Genomic DNA, 20,047 nt, shown 5'->3' on the forward strand with positions numbered 1-20,047 from the left:
GTAAAAAAGTTTCCTTTAAATAAGAAACTTTCTATTATACTAGCACATTTGCTTGGTTTCTTATTGGTTACTTACATATATATATATATATATATATATATATATATATATATATATATATAAAAGTGTAGACAGAAAACATAAAATTATGACCGCTTTACATCAATCGTCAAAAAAGGTCTCACAACCGGTGTAAAGCTTTAACAAGAAAAGTTGCCAATAAATTCAAGTGTGAACATGGTTCTTACATTTTAAATCATTAAAAAGCAAAACAAACATTCGTTTTTTTAAAAAAAAAATGAACGTACTTATGTAATGAAAAGACACTGAACGCACTTATCAAATGGAAAAGCACTTATCAACAGTCAGAGCAGTTACAAGTGTGGAACAATTTGTCACAAATTCAGAAATCATGAATTTATCATTGATGATGAACCGCATTTTACATTTAAGCATACAAATAAGAATCCTAATCCCAGATTTTAATCAGATGAACAAAAAGATCCACCGAAAGATGCACCAAAAGATCCACCAAAAGATGCACCAATAAAAAAATGTAGAGTAGAAGCAATAAAAACAAATTTGAAAAAAAATACGTGGATTAGTATATCTCCCCGTGGAATCTCTCAACCAGTTAACGTTTCTGTGGGTCTGTTCATTAACCAAGTAGTATACAAAAATGATGATGAGATATTTTCAAAAGATCTATTCCTTTTGTTAACGAACATCACAGCGATGGCAATTATGTACTTTGGCCTGAGTCAGCCTCTTCGCACTGTGCTAGAAATGTGACCAATTACCTGGATGAGATTTTTTTTTTTCATTAAAATCCGTACAACTTTCTTAAATTACGTACAATATTTTAAAAAATATTTTAAAAATTGACAATTGCTACGATAAAAAAAAAGAAATAAAAATCAAAAGTTATACAAACAACGGGCTGTCATGAAAAGTTCTATTGATTTCTAATAATAAAAAGTTCTATTGATTTCTAATAATAAAAAGTTCTATTGATTTCTACTAATAAAAAGCAAAAAGTTGACTAACCTTGGTCTTATAAACATAATTTCCACAATTTTTTTTTTTTTTGATAAACACAATTACTTATAGAAATGTTGCAAGCATTTAAAGAGGTTCAAAGCAAATAACTTCTACTAGATTTTACGTTTTGCCACGGGTATTTATCTTCATCACTTATATTAGTTTTGGAGGATCAATAAAGAAAAACGTACATAGTTTAAAACAACCTTCCTCTCCATTAAAAAAGTTTTATCTCCACGTAAAAAATCAAACGTCCACAAAGATTTTAAAATATTACGTCAAATAGTTTCTTAAAACAATATTTATAAAAATTTCGCTTCCTAATAAATAAAAAAAAACCTAAACAATACAAATACTGTGTGAAATGTTCGTATTTATAAAACATTAACTGTTAGTAATTAAAAGGTGTTTTTGGGGCTTCTACTAAAACATGTTTATTCAACTCGATCAATCGGCTGAAAGCTTTAGTAAACTCTTTTACCCACAACGCGTTATCACGTGCAAACTGAACTGCGTGTCTGTGAGCTTGGGAATGTCGGCAAGCATTTGTTTTCGAAGTCGGCGTACACGAAACAGTTCCGTTATCGTCGGTTGGTTCTATAATCCACGAGTTGGCCATATCAGAATTTAACAGTATTGGAAACCGTTCAGACTCGGGCAACTGGTCATTTGGTATTGGATGGCTAGGAAGCTGCCATTGTTTTAGCGTGCCGTTAATAGTTACTTGTATCCATGGTACAATGTCTATAAACATTCTATAATAAGCGTTGTCAAGAACGCTAGTTGGAGCTAACGTCGTTGGATTCTGTGGAACTGTTGAAAACCTTTCGTCGACAAACGCTCCAACAAAGCCTGTGTTTTGCAGTCTGCATCTTCCCAGTGTGTGTGCTCCTAAAAGTGCTACCGCCTCTCTTAAGCTAAATCCAAAGTTGTTTTTAAAAAATCCAAAAGTTTCTTTTGTGCCATCCGCACCGTCTGGTGGATTAACGCTTTGAACTTCGCGAGGAGAAGTGCTGCAGTCTTTCCTACCAACTTTGAAGTTTTCAAGACCCAGGAACTTGACTGGTGCGTCAACAGTAGATCTGGTAAGAGCAACCACTGCGGCCAAGGCGTAGAAGTCTGCTCTAGATATTTTTCCTTTGTGCGACGCATCGTACAATGCATCAAGTCGATCCGATACTATCTTTAATCCCGCGTTACCTCTGTGTGTATGATCGATACAACCATCGCATTTATCTTTACCGATGCAATCGTGAAAAGCTAATCGAACAGTGCCAGCGATCATTGGTAAGTCTCTCCCTGTTCTGACTGATTCGATCAAATTGAAGAGGTCGCTTTTGGCTTTTTCGTAATTTTCGAACGTAGGTATAATTTGCAGAGCTTTGGCGCATGTTATGAGCAACATAACGTACTGAATAGCCGTTAGCCGTGACATGTCTAAACCCAAAAGTATGAAGCTAAATTATATATATATATATATATATATATATATATATATATATATATATATATATATATACATACATATACAGAATAAACGGTGCATGCCTTTTACCAGGCTTAAAATTCATTTTCTATAAATTTTATTTTTGCATGACATTAATTCTCTTACCAGTGTTGTTTTCTTTCGTGCTTCGTAGCTTGATATCAAAACACAAAGACTCGAAATCCTTTTATAGAGAAAAATGCTTCTGTAGCGGATGTTTTAAGACTGATTGAGGTTGAAGTGCTAAAATGGTACGAGAAATGTTCTAACAAATTTTCCACTTATAAATTCCGCACTTTGCTCTAAAACAACTGAAGCATTTGCAAAAATCAGTAATTTAACTATAATTTGTCAAATGCAGGAAAATAAAAGTTCTCTAATGAATTATTAAATAGCAGGCTTAAATTTACGGGATTGCCAAAATTTATTAACTGTTTCATGTTAACATAGGAACTATTAAACAAAATTATTCTTTTAAAGTATAATTTACCTAGTCTGGTTATTTAACCCAACAGTTTTACTTTAAAAATGGTTAGGAAAGCTGAAATATTTTTCATGTTCAAAATGTCTTAAATATATACCAATATTTTTCATTACATCGCGAGGTTAGAATTATTTTGTTTTATCTCCAAGTTTAAACGTTGGGAGAAAATTTTTGAATTTTTTCTAAAAGTAAAATTATTTAAAGTTTTAGCTTTTAATTTTAAAGAAATAATAACTTATGCATTAAATAATTTATGTTTAAGCAAATTATATAGAAAAAAATTTATAAAGTAATGCGTATTTTAAAAGTTATTATTACTAACTAAAATTAATAACTCATTTTCTCCCAACTTTTAAAATTGAAGATAGAACAAAATAATTCTAACCTCGCGACATAATAATACCATTTTTATAACATATTTATAACAATAGCATTTTTAATATTGCATAACATAAGAAAGTGTTTTATTTCCATAGAATGTTGTCTCCATCACACCTTACAACATCTTTACAACAGTCATTAAAACGATTTGGACCCGTTTCAAATTGATCAGCTGGTAGTAACATAAACCTCTGCAGCGTGTAGTTCAGTTTTTTACCAATTATATCAATTATAAATATCAGCTGATCATTTTGAGAAGGATTTAAACCGTTTTCTTAACTTCTTTTGCACACGAAAAATCGTGAAATCAATCAATGACATGCCATATTAATCAGTCAATCGACCTATAGCCGTAATCTAAGCCAATGCGTCAGATGGGTGTTTAAAATGCGTCAGGTGGGTGTTTAAAGATTTGAGATGAATCTCTCCCCCAACATGGTTTAGTAGTTTATTTAAATTTATGTTCAAAAAAGTTTTCATTATCTGGCTTATTATTATAATGAAAATGGTAATTAAAAGTTTGAATGCAATTAAGTAAGTTTTCACCAAATCCCTTTATCATTTTACAGATATGCTTAAATAAAGTAATAAAAGAATTTTTTAGCTTTATTAATTTTAACATCTTATTATTTGTTGATTTAAAAAAAAAAATCTTTAAAGTGTTTTTATAGGATTATTTTTCGGAATCTTTTTGTTATAAATTCAGCTACAGAAAAAAAAAAAAGGGAAATTAAGTGCAATGAATGTAAAACACAGTTCATTTAAAGAAATTATATTGAAACCTTTAATAAAAGGGTTTCAGATCATTTTTGTCTTATGATGAAATATTTTCTAAATGATTAAGGCTAGTGAACACATTACGAGTAAATTGCTCAAATTAGCTCAATTAAATTAATTAGGAGCCAAATGTAATTTACATCTTTTATTTTTTTTGAAATAGTTCCTATATAATTTGAAAACAAGTTTTCAATATACATGATCTATTTCATAAAGTACCTCAGTCAAAAAGTGATATGCCTACATAAGACATAGTGGCCTTGCTAGTCTCTCTTATTAATCTTGCCTTGAAATGTAACCCTGATCGTGTTGACTATGTTGATTAAGTTCTTGAATATACAGAGGAAATATTTAGTAAACTTAACTTGGCTCAGTATGTGGTACTTTTAATTTTTAATTTTAGCTCACGTTAAGCGTATAAAAATATATAACTATTTAGATTTTTCTAAATAGTTATATATTTTTATACGCTTAACGGAATCGTGTGAGAATTTATGACGCTCAAAATCTAAATGCGGTAATACACGATTAACCTTAAACTGACCATTTGAGACAGTTTTTTTTTGTTATCCGTTTTTCTCTGATAGGTGCACCTGTTTACAGGATCTATTATTTTTTAAACATGAGGAATTTTAACTTTTTATAATTTTACAACATTGAATGCATGCTAAAAGGAGCTCTTATTGCACCCTCTGTTATTGTTATTATAAAAAGAAAAATGGTGCAAAGAAAAAGTTTTTTTATTGATTATTTACAAGCGAAATATCATTTACAGTACAATTTTAATCGAACCTGGTTTCTACATTAAAAAATCAAGTTCAATTTGATTATAAAGAAGATTAGAAACCCTTATTTTAGGGAGAGGTTTGAGATTTTCATTTCACTCGCATGATAAATTTTGAGTCGCCCCGTTATGACCATCTCCATAAGATTGTATTGTCTTAGTATTCATTAAATTTTATTTGTAAAGAGAAACGCCCATAATAATTTCCACCCTTTAATGTTGCTTTAATTTTTGACAAAGATTTTGATGAATTCTTAGATGTCCATAATTCCAACCGGTTTAAAATCAACCGTTAACACCGCTTCAATTATTCTCTTTAGCAAGTAGCACAAAAGGTCACACTCCTGCTACTTCTGGTTTTTGCTAACGATGAAACCAGTATTGAAATTTAGAAGCATATCCTCTTTTTAGCTGCTAACATTGTTTAAAAATTTATAAAATTTGATATCTTGAGTTGCTGGATACGAATAATACTCGTTTTCTTAACTGCGTAATTTTATGAGGCGTTATTCGGCCTGTGAAAACGAAAGGAATCGACGCCGCCAATACCTTACCTCGCTAACCTCAAATTTCAGGTCAAATGACTAATGCAGCTAAACATAAGGATTCAAATCTAGTGCTACATAAGACTATTGCCAGTTGTTATTAAATTTAAAACTCATAACGAAAATTTTTTTAGTAGCCTATACTAGTTTTTACAAAAGGCTTGCCAAATATGTTTACTAAAATTATGTCATTGTATATTCACTTATGACAACTTAAATATGCACGTATGTTTGTAAATTACTTAAATGCAATTTAGCCAAACAAAACGTATAATAACTATAAAAATATTTATAGTAATGCTAACAGTTTCAAAAAAGATAATCATAGCAATATGAATAATAGTAAAATTCAGAAATATAATATATATATGTATATATATATATATATATATATATATATATATATATATATATATATATATATATATATATACATATACACATAAACATAAACATACATATATATAAAATAATGAAATTACTATTCACAATAATAACAAGTATTATCATTAATACTTGTTATAGTGTAACTAATATTACTAGCAAAAATAGTAGCAATAGCAGCAATAAAAGCAATAATAAAACATTTAATAGTTAATATTTATGAGAAAATTTTCTAAGTGGAATGAGAATACAATTAAAAATTGAACAAATTAATTTTGTTGTTGTTTTGTTTTAAAGAATTAATTTAAAAACAAAGTAAAGTGAGATACACAGTTTAAAATGGTAAGTTTAAAGCTAACATTTGTGACACCTATATATACATATATATATATATATATATATATATATATATATATATATATATATATATATATATATATATATATATATATATATATGTATATATATATATATATATATATATATATATATATATATATATATATATAAATGTATTTATGTATTTATGTATGTATGTATGTATGTATGTATGTATGTATGTATGTATTTGATGCACACATACACACTCGTAGATATGTATCTGAATTTATCAATTAAGTAAAAAATATTGTTTATAGTCCACTCAACATATGTCTCCTCAAGAAGAGCAAGAAAAACTTTTAGAGGAAGCTCTTCAAATTGTAAAGACACAAGCTTTTCAAATGAAGCGCTGTCTGGTAGGAAAGTTGCAGTTAAAATCTCTTTTACTTTTTTTTTTTTTTTAAGAAATTCATTTGGTTATATTTAAATGCATGTCCATAAACAATATCAACACAAAATTTTCAGGAGGTTTTTTATCTACAGTTCAATTTAATCTGCAATTAATAAGGATAAAATTACTTTCGTTAAGTTATGTATCTATAGGGGTTTCACCACCTAAAAATATAATTCATAAATAAATGTAATTCATCATAAGTAACTTTATGTTTTACTTTATGATAATTGTAAAGAGTTTTCCTAACTTTTAGAAGTTTACAATTAAAATAAAAAGTTTATTCAAACATCTTAACATCTTTTAATTTCTTTTAAGGATAAAGCAAAAATTATGGACGCATTAAAGCACGCTTCAAACATGCTTGGAGAGTTAAGAACTTCATTGCTCTCTCCAAAAAGTTATTATGAGCTTTGTATCTTTTCTGAAGCCTTTAAAATGCATCCTGAAACATTCTGAGTTTAAGATCTCTGATCTATGTAACAAAGTTTGTTAATTCAATGACCATGTTTATTTATTGTAAAACTAGTTACATTTTAAAACTTATATCTGCCATAAAAAAAATTGGACTACTTATCTGTAACATTGTAATTTGCATTTAAAAATTTTTGGTTGTAACTTTTTAGCTCAATAAGCTCAATAAGAGGTTAGCATGAACATTTTAAGTGAAAAGTTTTTACTGAAGGAGTTCCTTTTTAAAATGTTATTTCTTAACATTGCAATAAAGACATGTGTGTTAGTGATGAGTTAAACCACCTTGAAGTTTTTTTGTTGGATGAATTTGATAAAGGACGAAAAGTTAATGATCTATATGAGCTTGTACAGTATGCTGGCAATATTGTACCCAGACTGTAGGTTTTGTATATATTTTTTTTAATGTTAGTATTAGGATTCAAATTAAAACTTTACCAATTAAAAAATTTTAATGACACAATTTTTGAACTTTCTTTTGTATCAATAAATTTTTTATGGTAAACCAGAAATCAATCTAGCAGTTTCTTTTTTAAACTTCTTTTTTTCCGAAAATATTTTTGGATCCTAGTCTGCCTTGTTTTAAAAGATATTATTTAAGGCAGGAAAAGATTTGATTTATGGTATTCTATTAGTAGTTTTTTTTTTGTCAAATGTTTAATGTCTTTAGGATTTAGTTTTGAGTGTAACTAAAATAATTTTTAATACAGCTACTTACTTATTACTGTTGGTATTGTTTACATCAAGTTTGGTGATGTACCCAAGAAAGATGTTATCAAAGATCTTGTTGAGATGTGTCGTGGAACGCAGCATCCATTGCGTGGGTTATTTTTAAGAAATTATTTATTACAATCCACTCGTGGTCAACTTCCAGACAATGAAAGTGATCCAAGGTATTTTTATTGGTTTCCTTTTTGTGATGAGTTTATTATTTAAAAATTTGTTAATAATTAAGAATAGAACCCTATTACAGCTTAGTACTCTGTTTTGATTTCTTTCAAAAATTTATTATGAATGTTTTATAGTGAAGGTACAGTTAAGGATTCCATCGATTTTATCCTTTTAAATTTTGCTGAGATGAACAAATTATGGGTGCGAATGCAACATCAAGGTCACTCAAAATTCAAAGAAAAGAGGGAGCGTGAGCGTCAAGAGCTAAAGATTCTTGTTGGAACAAATCTTGTAAGGTTGAGCCAGTTGGAAGGAATTGATGTAGAGATGTATAAAAAGGTTTGTTTTTTTGTTGTTGTTTTTTTATGAATCTATCTTCTTCAAAGATATAGTCATTGATATGCCTAAAAAAAATACCATTAATGAAAACCTGAATTAAATTTTGAGTTGATTTTTTTCTATTGTTATTTATTCTATTACTAAAAATTATTGCTTAGGATGTCTTACCTGGAGTTCTAGAGCAATGTATATGCTGTAAAGATGCTATAGCTCAGGAGTATCTTATGGAATGTATCATACAAGTACACTTATTATGCACATTTTTATAAATTATAACTATAAATGACAAATATACTAGGAAATAAAAAGTATAAATTTAACATAAAGTTTGCATACTTTATATAAATCTTTAATTGGTTCAACATGACATAAATTTGTTCTAAAAATATATAAATATGTTGTGAAAATGTATTATAAAAAGTATATTTGAAAGAAATTTAAAAAAACTTTTTTTTGCAAAGGTTTTCCCAGATGATTTCCATCTTCAAACTTTGAACCCATTTTTAAAAGCTTGTGCAGATCTTCACCAAGATGTGAATGTCAAGAACATTATTATTGCACTAATTGATCGGCTAGCCATGTATGCTAATCGTGGAGATGGACCTGGCATTCCAAATGACATTCGTTTGTTTGAAATTTTCTCTCAGCAAGTGGCACATGTGATTCAGGTAACCTTGATTTAACTCTTAGGCATGTTCAAACCTTTTCATTCAGAACATGACTTATAGTAGAATCACCTGGGACCTAAATTGATTTTTTCTGATGCAATCATTTAGTTTCTTATGAAAGCTTCTTAAAAAATTTTTTTTCATTTCAGATTGTTAAAATAGTATTAAGTTATCATGACATTAAAAACTGTTTCATAATAGTTCAATATTATTTTATACAATAAAATATTCTTCAAATTGTAATGGCACTGTCTCTATCTTATTTAAATAGTTTTTTTTGCAGCAATTTTAACTTGTTGCATATCTAAAATGATTTTTTTTTTTATCAGAACTTTTAAAAACTTTTAACTTTTTTTCTTTTAATGATTGAATATCTGGGTTCTGCTTTTGTTAAGTAATAAAATCTTTTAGTCAAGAAGTGACATGCCTACAGAAGACATAGTGGCCTTGCAGGTGTCTCTTATTAATCTTGCATTGAAATGTTACCCTGACCGTGTTGACTATGTTGATAAAGTTCTTGAGTATACAGAGGAAATATTTAGTAAACTTAACTTAGCTCAGTATGTAATGTTTTTATTTCACTTTTAATCTTTAGTTTTGGTTGAGTTGAACATATTTAAAAAAACCCTTGAATAAACTTTGTGTGATTTGATTGTTTTCTAGTATTGATAAAAACAATGCTGTCTCCAAGGAGTTAATGAGGCTGCTCAAAATTCCTGTTGATGCATATAATAATGTTCTTACAATCTTAAAGTTGAAGCATTTTGCCCCACTTTTTGGGTATTTCCACTATGCTACAAGAAAAGAGATGGCTATGTATGTAATTAATAATGCTCTTGATAATGATACATATATTCCTTCTATGGAAGAGGTTGATAGTGTTTTACAACTGGCTGCACCTTTAATTATGGATCAAGATGACCAGCCTACAGAACCAGTATGACAAGTTTTTTGTTTAATTAGCAAAAAAGTTTATTTTATTGTGATAATTATTTTAAAAATATATTTTTTTTAAATTTTTTGTTGTCTTATAAAACATCTTCGTAAAATATCTGACTAAAAGTAGAATTTCTTTTTTAGTGGCAACTATGTGTATGTTATGTTTGTGTGATTTTTATTTCTTAATTTGATATTTCTTTTTGTTCTTTTTAGGAAGACCCTGAAGACTTTGCAGAGGAACAAGGACTTATGGGTAGACTTGTTACACTGCTTTATTCTGATAACCCTGATCAGCAATATTTGGTGAGTATTTTTTAAGTTATTTAAAAACTGTAAATTTCAGTTTCTGTAAATTTGTTTTACATTCAGTACCGTAGTTGTGTCAAAAATTAAAATTTCTTTTTTGACCACATGATTAAATTTCTTTGCGAACTTACTTTTTTCATAAATGATGATGGTTAAAAATTGTTTAGATTCTCACGACTGCTCGTAAACATTTTGGTAATGGTGGTGAACAAAGAATTAAGTTAACTCTTCCACCTTTAGTCTTCGCAGCATTTAGATTAGCATTCATTTATCGTAGCCAACAAGATCAGGTTCTTTAAAACTTCAAATTAACATGTTTTTCTATTTCAATACTTATTTTAATATTTTCACAGTTTTTTTTTTATTTTGAATGCTACGTTTTTTTAGTATTTTTAAAATTAGTTTCAAAATATTAAGTGAAAGTTAATTACAAAATGTAATTTGAATTAAGTGAAAATGTATAGAATTTAAATTTTTTTCTTTGAATTTTTATTAGTTGTTTGAAGTATATCTGTGATACTTTTAAAACAGGGTTTTTTTCTGATATTCTTCCAAAATTGTGATATTTTGGCAAATAACGTTTTGAGTAGTGGAATTTATGTTTTTAAAACAGGATGATAAATGGGACAAGAAATGTCAAAAGATTTTTCAGTTTTGTCACCAAACTATATGTGCTCTTTCAAAAGCAGAGTATGCTGAACTCTCTTTAAGATTATTTCTTCAAGGGGCGTTGGCAGCTGATCAACAAAGATTTACCAATGCTGAAACAGTTGCATATGAGTTCATGAGTCAGGTATTTATTTTAATTGATTTTGTGTTATGTTTTAGATGTAGTGGCTTTTATACATGATAATGAGTGATGAGTTTGTTTTTTTTGTTTGTTTTTGTTTTTTTTTTCTAAAGGCATTTGCAATATATGAGGATGAAATTTCTGATTCTAAAGCGCAACTAGCAGCAATAACATTAATAATAGGAACATTTGAACAAATGGGTTGTTTCAGTGAAGAGAACCATGAACCACTCCGAACTCAGTGTGCGCTTGCTGCTTCTAAGTTACTTAAAAAGCCTGACCAATGTCGTGGCGTCTCTGTATGTTCGCATTTGTTTTGGTCAGGGCGCGTAAATAACGAAGATGATACAGAAAAAGTTGAGGTAGGTACATCATATTATACAAATATATGAGTGACTTAAGTATATATATATAGCTAATTTATTGGTGGATTCCTTTAGTGTCATGATGGAAAGCGAGTGATGGAATGTCTAAAGAAATCTTTGCGTATTGCCAATCAATGCATGGATCCGACTGTGCAAGTTCAGCTGTTTGTAGAAATACTAAATAGATATTTGTACTACTATGGGAGAGGAAACGAAGCCGTAAGTAGTTCTAATTATACATCAGATTATTTTTTTAGATTTATTGTACTCAGATCTCGTTATTACTCGCAATAAACCCTCAATATTATAATTTGGTCTTCGTTACCGTTCAGGTGAATTCTACAATTTTGAATCAGCTAATCGATAAAATTCGTGAAGATCTTCCTGGTTTGGAAACAAACGACGAAACCGATCAAATAAATAAACATTTTCAAAATACTCTCATGAGAATTCAATCAAAAAAAGCAAGTTCCGATGAGAGCGAGGCCGCTTTGTATAAAGATCTTCTGTTTTGATTTTACACATTTACAAAATTTCCTTCAGCTTCTTATCTGATCCGTTTTTTTTTATACCAATCATACGAAAAATAGCAGAAAAACAGCAGCAATGATGATACGCTAAACGTGCTGAATTTTTTTAATTGTCTTTTCATTAATCTTCCAAATGATTTCTTTTCCAAAGAATTTTGAATGAATTAAATATAGTGTGTTGTAATTTTATATAATGAATTTATTGTTTGATGTAATGGTTTCGTTGAGTAAACTGCAGCCTTTTAGGCGTTAGTACTAGTGTTTTAGTCGGTTTGTTTAGTCATTTCTTTAAAAAGGTTTGGTGACTAATTTTTTAATGGTCTTAATACAATTTAGTTTTACAAATGTTTAATTTCTTTAATAAACGACCAGTTTGTTGACTTTAGAGATTAGAGAGTTATAACGGTTTAAAAATAAAAAGAAAGAGGTAGGAGGGAGGGGTAAAAATGAACTTAACTTTCTTTAAAATCATTGGTCCGAAACTCAATGCTTTCTTAATAGAACTGATCATTAAATCAAAATTCAAACTCAATCGATTGATAGAATTTTCAACAATAATAGGTAATATTTGTTTCAAAATGATGGCTGCGACATAACGTAATTAAGTATTTTATAAAGTAATAGTGACTAAACACGTTCTTCTCTCGGTATAAAACAAATGTTTGTTTTGCAAAGTTTTTAATTTTTGACAAAATACAGGTAGACTTGAAACAGAGAATGTTTTATATTTCTGGCAGCTTCAGCCGCGATTTATTTTATCAAGAACTATTGACAGCATCGCTAGTTCTTGATAAAGTAAATCGCGGCTGTAGCTGCCAAAGCAAATCTTGATCTGCAGCCTTAATAAACCTGAAGTTAAAACAATGCAGTTATAGTGATCAACTACAGGATTATTAAGGCTGCTGATCCTCTTAAAAATAAAGTTGTTGAAATTTGATCAGTAAGAAATTAACTAAATTTTTAGTTAACTGTCTTACAGCTCAAATTTTAAAGTTAAATTTTGATTCTAATTTGTTCATAACTAAATTTTTTTTTTTTTTTTAATTTTTTCACGAAATTGAGGCAATCTTCGAAAATTCAAACATGATTTCGAAAATTATTTAAAAATAACTTTCTGGGTATGGTACCTAAGGCTGGAACCTCTTCAAGTAAATGGATTTTTTTTCGAAAAAACCGATCTTTTTCAAGATGTTTGATGACCATTTATTAAAAAGTGTTCAAAATTTGAAAGAAAAAAAAAAGAAATTTTATATAATATAATACATAAATTGAGAATGCCATTTTATACTTTATTTTATTTTACCTCGCGTTTTGTTTTTATTAAAAAAATACTTTTTAATGGGTTAATTTAAAACACAACAATTAGGAATACGTAACCTATGAGACTTTCCTACACATTCTAGACACGTAAATTAAGGTATTGACATTTGGATTTTAAAATCATTTAAGTTCATCAATATTTATTTTAATTTTTAAATACAAAATTTAAAACACTATTTTTAGTCATAAAATTTTTAAAAAAAGGGATTTGAGCTGAACTATAAATTTTGAAATTTCACTCCCTAGAAAATACTAAAATGAAGGTTCCCTAAAAATTTAAAACGATTCGCACATCTGCTTCACAATAAATCTTTATTTTGTTTTAAATGACATGTTTTTCAAAATTCAAAAACAGAGAAAAATATAAAAAAAAGATTTATTAGTAAAAAAAAAGGAACCTTACCCTTTGAAAACCTAAAATATTCAGTAGAATAAGCTGGACATGTTTCCTGTTCAGCTACCTTATCATTAAACCCTTTTATTTAAAAGCATTCCAAAGTATTCTTGTAAAAGATTAAGTGTCTTATCGGTTAACTTCATTTTTCCAACTACTGGTTTTCTAGCATATAGTCTTTTTCCATGTAAATATTGACACAACCACGACTTCTTATCTATTTTTAAACGTACCCAATTCATTCTCCTTTCTTCATCTCTACCTCCTTGTACAAACATGGAGCTACTATTGTAGAAAAAGATGAAGTTTCACCATCACTCAAGTAACTACAGTTAAATCCCGGTTAAATCTAGGACACCGGTTTATTTGAACTTTTATTTTATCTTTTTATTTTTATTAAAACTCAATTGTGGAAAAAACTTTGATAAGTGCAATTTTCGTTAAGTCAAACCATTTTTTTGGTTTCTTGAAGGTGCGACTTACTAGGATTAAATGTAGTGTATTCTAACTTATGTGTTTTAACAGACCAATGGAAGAAAGTAACTGCAACTACACATTCCATAGCATCAGGTGATCTTTGATGATTGGCAAGACATCATGACTTGCGTAGCAATCCTGGTACTCTGATTTCTTTTTTTTTACTTTTCCAAACAAATTTTAACAAAATTTCTGGTTTCTAAAGATGCTTTGTGAGTAACCTGTTGAGCAACAGTTTTATGGGAGTTGTAGAGCTTTTTTTATCAATTTCATTTTGTACGTTTATGTAATTGATCGTGGATTCATTAGATTATGGTAGTTTTTGATTGCTTCAATCCCTTCACCTGTTTCTCCAGAAGACAGAAAGAATATTTCTTTTTTCAACAGCTCTTCTTATCTCTCTCTTTTATCTATCTTTTTATCAATCTTCTTTTATCTCTTTCTTTTATCTCTTTCTTTTATCACTTCTTAAAGAAGAATCGGAAAGTTTCAAAACAGGTCTGGAAATTTCAAAAAAGGGACACCTGTCACAATCAAGTTTCAAGGTTAACCAGAGCCCCATTCTTTTATTTAAAGAACTTTGTATAAAAGTTATAAAAAAAAAACAATCAATAACATATTTCATAACTTTCTAAATCATTAAATGAAATAACTGAAAGTTCATCACAATGTTGAAAATATCAAAAATAACTTGTGGTATTTTTTTTTTTTTTATTTTGCGTAAACTTTTTCTGATCTGGCTATTCTTGTTGTGCGAGGATTTGGTTCTTGCGGCTTCACTCTACGCTTTGGGTTGTTTTTTGCTTTTTTGTAATGATTAACGCCTTAATAGTTTCTTTTTTCTTCTTCTAGAACAACACTTAGCCATTTTTAGGTTTACATTTTTAGAGAACCCAAGCCTTTATAGTAAAAAAAAAAAAGAAATTTCTAAAGACTTTCGAGCAACACTTAGCGGAGTTTGCTAAAAATTTCAGTCTAAACCTTAATAAGAAGTTAACAAATCGTGTTTTAAGCGTTGCGTATTTTTTAAAGAAGGACTTGGGAAAAAACAACTCTGAAGATTAAAAAAAATAGTATTACCATTCTCGTTGTTTGTTATTGTTGTCATGGATTCTCATTTTGTTAGAGCTTCAAAGCGCGAAAACGTCACATATGAATATAACGATTGAAGACCTAGGTGGAAAAACTAACGATGTCATGTTTTTCTTACAATTTTTAAAGTTTAAAACGTTTCATTTTTAGCCTAGAATCATCGTTTTAAGTTCTGTTTTATTTTATCTTCTTTTTTGAATTAAGGTTCTGTTTCATTCCTCTTTTATAAGAGACTAATGATGATCTTTTCACTTAATAACTTAAAAAATATGTGAAATAAAATATCCTTGTTTGAAAAATGGTATCAACTCAAAAAATTCAAAAATGTGACATCGCTAATGTTTCCTTCAATTAATTTAATAAATGTTTACTACTTAATTGCTTTATTTCAGTTTTAAAGCCCAGGGCCCCTGATGGCTTTAAGACGGATGGAATGGGGCTCAAAGGAAAATAAACCATTGCTAAGGGTTAGAGCGAATAATATATGAAAAAAATCTGACACCAAAAAAATCCTAAATCTATTAATCTGTCTCTATTTTGTTGAGTATAACTTAAAAAAGTTGGCTGAGATCTATAAAAACTCCAACTGTTTAGATGAATTTGAATTAAATTGAATTCAAAAGAAAGATTAAGAATACAGTTCTCACGCTTGATTTTAACCACAACTTTAATTTCTTTACTCTTTTCATACACCAATTGAAATCATTGAAAATAATGTTTAAACATAGTAGGGTAGGATCTAACATGTAAGTAAAGTTCATGAATAAATTTATGGATATTGCTGATCAACGTGATTAAAGATTTTTGATTTTATTTAGTAGAAATTTAAATTCATCTTACAACTTAAAAAGTTGAGAAGTTTTTATTTATGAATCCAGGTCTGATTAAACGAGTTCCAGGTGGAGGGAGTGTTCTGTAAGGATTCAATAGTAGTATTCTTTATTTATTTAGTCTCGCTTATTTTGATCAGGTTACACTTTTTTTTGTTGTTTTTTTTAAAAAAAAGTCTAAACAACCATTTTTAATTGCACCATAACGCCTTAAAAACTGTTCTGTTTTACCTTATTATCCCTTTTTGCCTCACTGCCTAATTTGATAAATGGATTAATTTATAATTAATTTTAACACATATTGTATTTTTAGTTTTTAATTAATCTTATATTTCTTTGTTTCAGACTATTGTAAAATACTTGGAGGAAAACTTAAAGTTTAGTTTTATACCTGCAATTTATGATGAACGGTCATCATTTTGCATTTAATGCTAGTAATTTTAAAGATACTTATTGAATTTTCTTACTCTCTGCTAAATCTGGGAAAAATCTTACAGTTAGAGAGAATGTAATCGAAAGATTAATATCTGCATATCTTAAAACGGTTCTGGAAAAAGATGACGATGCCAATCAGTAACAAAACTGTTAGTAGAAGAATATAAGAAATAAGTAAAGATATTGAAATAAAACTTGCTTAAGAAGCTGAAAGCAAGAAAAGTCTCTGTTATAAAGTAATTCCAAATATGAGCGCCCCTCTTGTTTTTTTTCTTTAGCACCTCTTTTCTTTAGCCCCGTTGCTAAAGAGAAAAGACTTGAAGTAAGCTGATTCTAAAAAAAGAATTTCCTGAAAAGAATTACTTGATACTCTTAGTGGTTTTTTAAGCAACAAACCTGAATTGATTTATCTGTTAATATATACTACGGTCAATAAAATAAAGGATTTGTTAGTTATTTAGCCGATATTTAAAAAAAAAACTAAATACATTAATCAACTTCAAGGAACAAATAAAACTCTTGTTGATGCAAAAGCAAAGCTTTTTTTTGGTTTCATTGCTTACATTGATTTGAAAGTCAAGAAATCTATTTACAACAAAAATTTTAAAAAGTTTTCTCAGCCCAAAAAATGTGAGGTGACTGTTACCGTTATCATTTTGAATTTGTTATTGTCGATCATCTGAAAGTTCGATTGACTAATTTGACAGAAAGATTTTCTGATTTTAAACAAATTGACTTTCCAGCTTGGATGAATTAACCAATTTCGGTAGATTTATCTATTTATTTTTTTATTTATTTATTTATCACATAAAGTTTGAAATATCAAGAAGTACTCCCAGAGATTCAAAATGATGAAATGACCTCAAAATGACCTTACTTTTTCTAAGATGAAAGAGCTGTGTTGAATCTAAAGGGGATTGGAACAAAAGATTCCGCCCTGATCTGTTTGGATAGAACTCTTATCAGATCATAGTATAGAAAAATGCTGTCATTGAGTTTAGAAACTCTAATCATGATATAAGTAGATCAAAGCTCATTCAAATTTGACGCTCAAAATTCTAAATACTCTGCCCCAAAGCACAAAATCGTGCTGAGCAATCAAAATTTATAATCTGAAAAAGTAATTCAAAAGGAAATCTTTACCGCAGTAAAAAAGAAAGCTCTAACAAAAAGCAAAGTAGATACAAAAAGTAAAAAAGGTGACGTTGTTTATGCAATGGAAAGGTACTTTTCCGGCATGCTACGGAGTGATATGAAACTAAGATTGGATAACTTGCGTCGAGTGTGAATAAAATTGGTCTTGAAGACAAGTAAGATAGGGATATTTTATTACATTTTTCGAGTATTTTTGTTTTTCGACGCAACTCTCCTAAAAAAATCTCTCACGCTTCCTCGCTTTACCCCACTTAATTTACTTTTTAGTAATTCGCCATCTACGACGATCAAAATTTCTTAAAAGCAAATCCACAGGCATATGTTCACCCAATTTGATTCAACAAAGATACAAGATCTTATGACCTTAAAAAATAAAAATAGTTCATCAAGAGCATTTAACAAGAAAACTTGAACGAGGAAATCAAATGTTAAAAGAGACAACTTTTAAAATGACGATGTTTTCTTTTCATAACCATACATCTTGTGAAAACCATACATCTTGTGAAAACCATACATCTTGTGAAAACCATACATCTTGTGAAAAAGATATTTACTATCTTATCAACTATCATAACATTTTTAAGTAATGAGAAGAGAAGACGAAAGAAATTAAAAGTTTTAATTTTTACTTGATTGAAACATATTACTTAACGAAGAAAAGTACAAGACCCAAAACACAAGTTGCACGCACTGCACAGGTATATGAAAAATAAAACAGTCGCACAAAGTTTAATATTATTTTAGCAATAACGACTAGTAATTTAATTATTAGGATTCGCGACAATTTTGTAACTATTTTATGAATTTTAATATATTTTTTTTGAATTTAAGAAATTTACCAAAATTTAGCAATCCATTAAGAATTTCGATTTCAGTGTTTTGTTTGATGACTTTTCAATTTTCACCAAGAATATAAGTTCATTCGTAAAAAACAAACCAATCAGCCCGTGTTTCAATGCTATTAGTTGCTATGACTAAAGATAAGCGTACAATCTAATATATACCTCGTTTTATTGCCGTCATCCAGCTAATTGTCTCAGACTTCATATTTAAAAATATATTTAAATTAAAAAATAATGATAGAACAATGTTAATAAAAAAAAAAAACCTAGATAAAAGTTTAAAAAAGTCTTAAAGACTCTAAAGTTTTCTTTTCTTTTCATCTTTGTTGATTATTATCAATTTTAGGAACTAAATACTTTTTGTTAGAATTAACCGATATTTTCATCAATATTATAATTAATCTTTGCAAGAATCTCTTACAAAAACAAACAAGAAAAAGTTTAAAAATGTAAAATATTGTTGTGGAAACAAAAAGGAAGTGTTGTGGAAACAATGGGGAAACAAAAAGGAAGTGTTGTGGAAACAATGGGGAAACACACACACACACACGCACACAAACACACATATACACACACACGCGCGCGTGTGTGTGTATATGTGTGTTTGTGTGCGTGTGTGTGTGTGTGTGTGTGTGTGTGTATATATATATATATATATATATATATATATATATATATATATATATATATATATATATATATGGAGGTAATATTTTAATTTCTTAAGAATTCTATCAAAATAAAGCATTGTATTATTGCAAAACTTAATTAGAATTAAGAGTCATTTAAAAATTATTTAATAAGCTCGCATATATTTTATGAACTCAGTACTTTTAATGTATCTTATGAAACATAATTTTTTTAACATATGTAAATTATATTAACATATGTACAGTATACAACATAATTATTTATTCCCCTATACATATTACTGAATTTTGTTTTCGTAATCTGTCGTGTTTATTCCTTATTGCCATAAAAAAATAAACATGTGTAAGCATGATAACAAAGAACTGTGTTTATAAAATTATGATGTTAAATTATTATTTTTGGTTATGTTTAGTATACAACATTAAAAGTGAAAAATTAAATACGACATAAATATTGATTTATTTAATGCTGTATGTTTATTTTTTGATTGTTTTTGCTGAAAAGTTATTAATTTTTTTTTTTGACTGGATTAGAGGAGCAAAATTTAAAATAGTCAACTTGTAGAGAAAATTTAACCTGTTGTGTGAAAAGCAAAGTGAGAGCCGGTTATTTCTGTCAGAGCTGTTAAAGAGAACTAAGCATTAACGTTTTTGAACGAACAGTACAACGTAGACTTAGCTTAGCAGGGTTTCATGGGTCTCGTGTTAGAAAAAAACCTTTCATTTCAAGAAATAGTAAAATAAAACACTTTGCTTTTACAAAAAAAGACTTTTTATAACCACTAGATTTTTGGAAATCAGTTTTATGGTCTGATGAAAGTAAATTCGAGCTAAAAAATTCCAAAAGAAGACAAAATACATGGAAAAGAAAAGGAAAATCTTTTGACTAAAAACTGTAA

The 20,047-nt window shown here is 28.5% G+C and overlaps 1 protein-coding gene and 1 pseudogene across 6 annotated transcripts; one reads left to right on the plus strand and one right to left on the minus strand.

Moving 5' to 3' along the window:
• Positions 1 to 546: 546 nt before the first annotated feature.
• Positions 547 to 18,629, minus strand: LOC149880935 (putative ascorbate peroxidase pseudogene; annotated as a pseudogene). Of its 4 annotated transcripts, none has more exons than XR_016445942.1 (4): positions 18,496 to 18,629; positions 2,654 to 2,770; positions 1,048 to 2,478; positions 547 to 800 (listed from the first exon to the last, which is right to left on the minus strand). The product of XR_016445942.1 is annotated as a putative ascorbate peroxidase pseudogene, transcript variant X4 (transcript). The 4 variants fall into 4 exon arrangements; XR_016445941.1 differs by lacking the exon at positions 18,496 to 18,629 and adding an exon at positions 3,018 to 3,114; XR_016445939.1 differs by lacking the exon at positions 18,496 to 18,629 and adding an exon at positions 3,018 to 3,107 and having other exon boundaries at positions 2,654 to 2,838.
• LOC145193769 (vacuolar protein sorting-associated protein 35-like) lies at positions 4,416 to 12,211 on the plus strand. Of its 2 annotated transcripts, XM_090069792.1 has the most exons (16): positions 6,140 to 6,224; positions 6,521 to 6,619; positions 6,973 to 7,069; positions 7,382 to 7,505; positions 7,836 to 8,018; positions 8,151 to 8,355; positions 8,514 to 8,597; positions 8,817 to 9,023; positions 9,435 to 9,583; positions 9,687 to 9,960; positions 10,176 to 10,265; positions 10,436 to 10,558; positions 10,882 to 11,061; positions 11,172 to 11,420; positions 11,499 to 11,642; positions 11,756 to 12,211. In XM_090069792.1, exons 1-16 carry the CDS (start codon positions 6,222 to 6,224, stop codon positions 11,936 to 11,938), a joined length of 2,394 nt encoding a protein of 797 aa, XP_089925918.1. In that variant the 5' UTR covers positions 6,140 to 6,221; the 3' UTR covers positions 11,939 to 12,211. The 2 variants fall into 2 exon arrangements, with proteins under 2 accessions (XP_089925919.1, XP_089925918.1); XM_090069793.1 differs by lacking the exons at positions 6,140 to 6,224; positions 6,521 to 6,619; positions 6,973 to 7,069; ... (4 more) ...; positions 8,817 to 9,023; positions 9,435 to 9,583 and adding an exon at positions 4,416 to 4,542.
• Positions 18,630 to 20,047: the final 1,418 nt, after the last annotated feature.

The sequence above is a fragment of the Hydra viridissima genome, unplaced genomic scaffold (assembly GCF_058129835.1).
Source record: "Hydra viridissima isolate aposymbiotic clone 2 unplaced genomic scaffold, HvirCarnegie_v1 scaffold_12, whole genome shotgun sequence".
NCBI lineage: Eukaryota > Metazoa > Cnidaria > Hydrozoa > Anthoathecata > Hydridae > Hydra > Hydra viridissima.

Bases quoted from the DNA above. Each gene is read 5' to 3' on its own strand.
- LOC145193769 (XM_090069792.1), top strand. The intron at 9,584-9,686 runs GTATGTAATGTT...ATTGTTTTCTAG, and splicing joins AGTAAACTTAACTTAGCTCA to TATTGATAAAAACAATGCTG. The intron at 11,643-11,755 runs GTAAGTAGTTCT...GTTACCGTTCAG, and splicing joins ATGGGAGAGGAAACGAAGCC to GTGAATTCTACAATTTTGAA.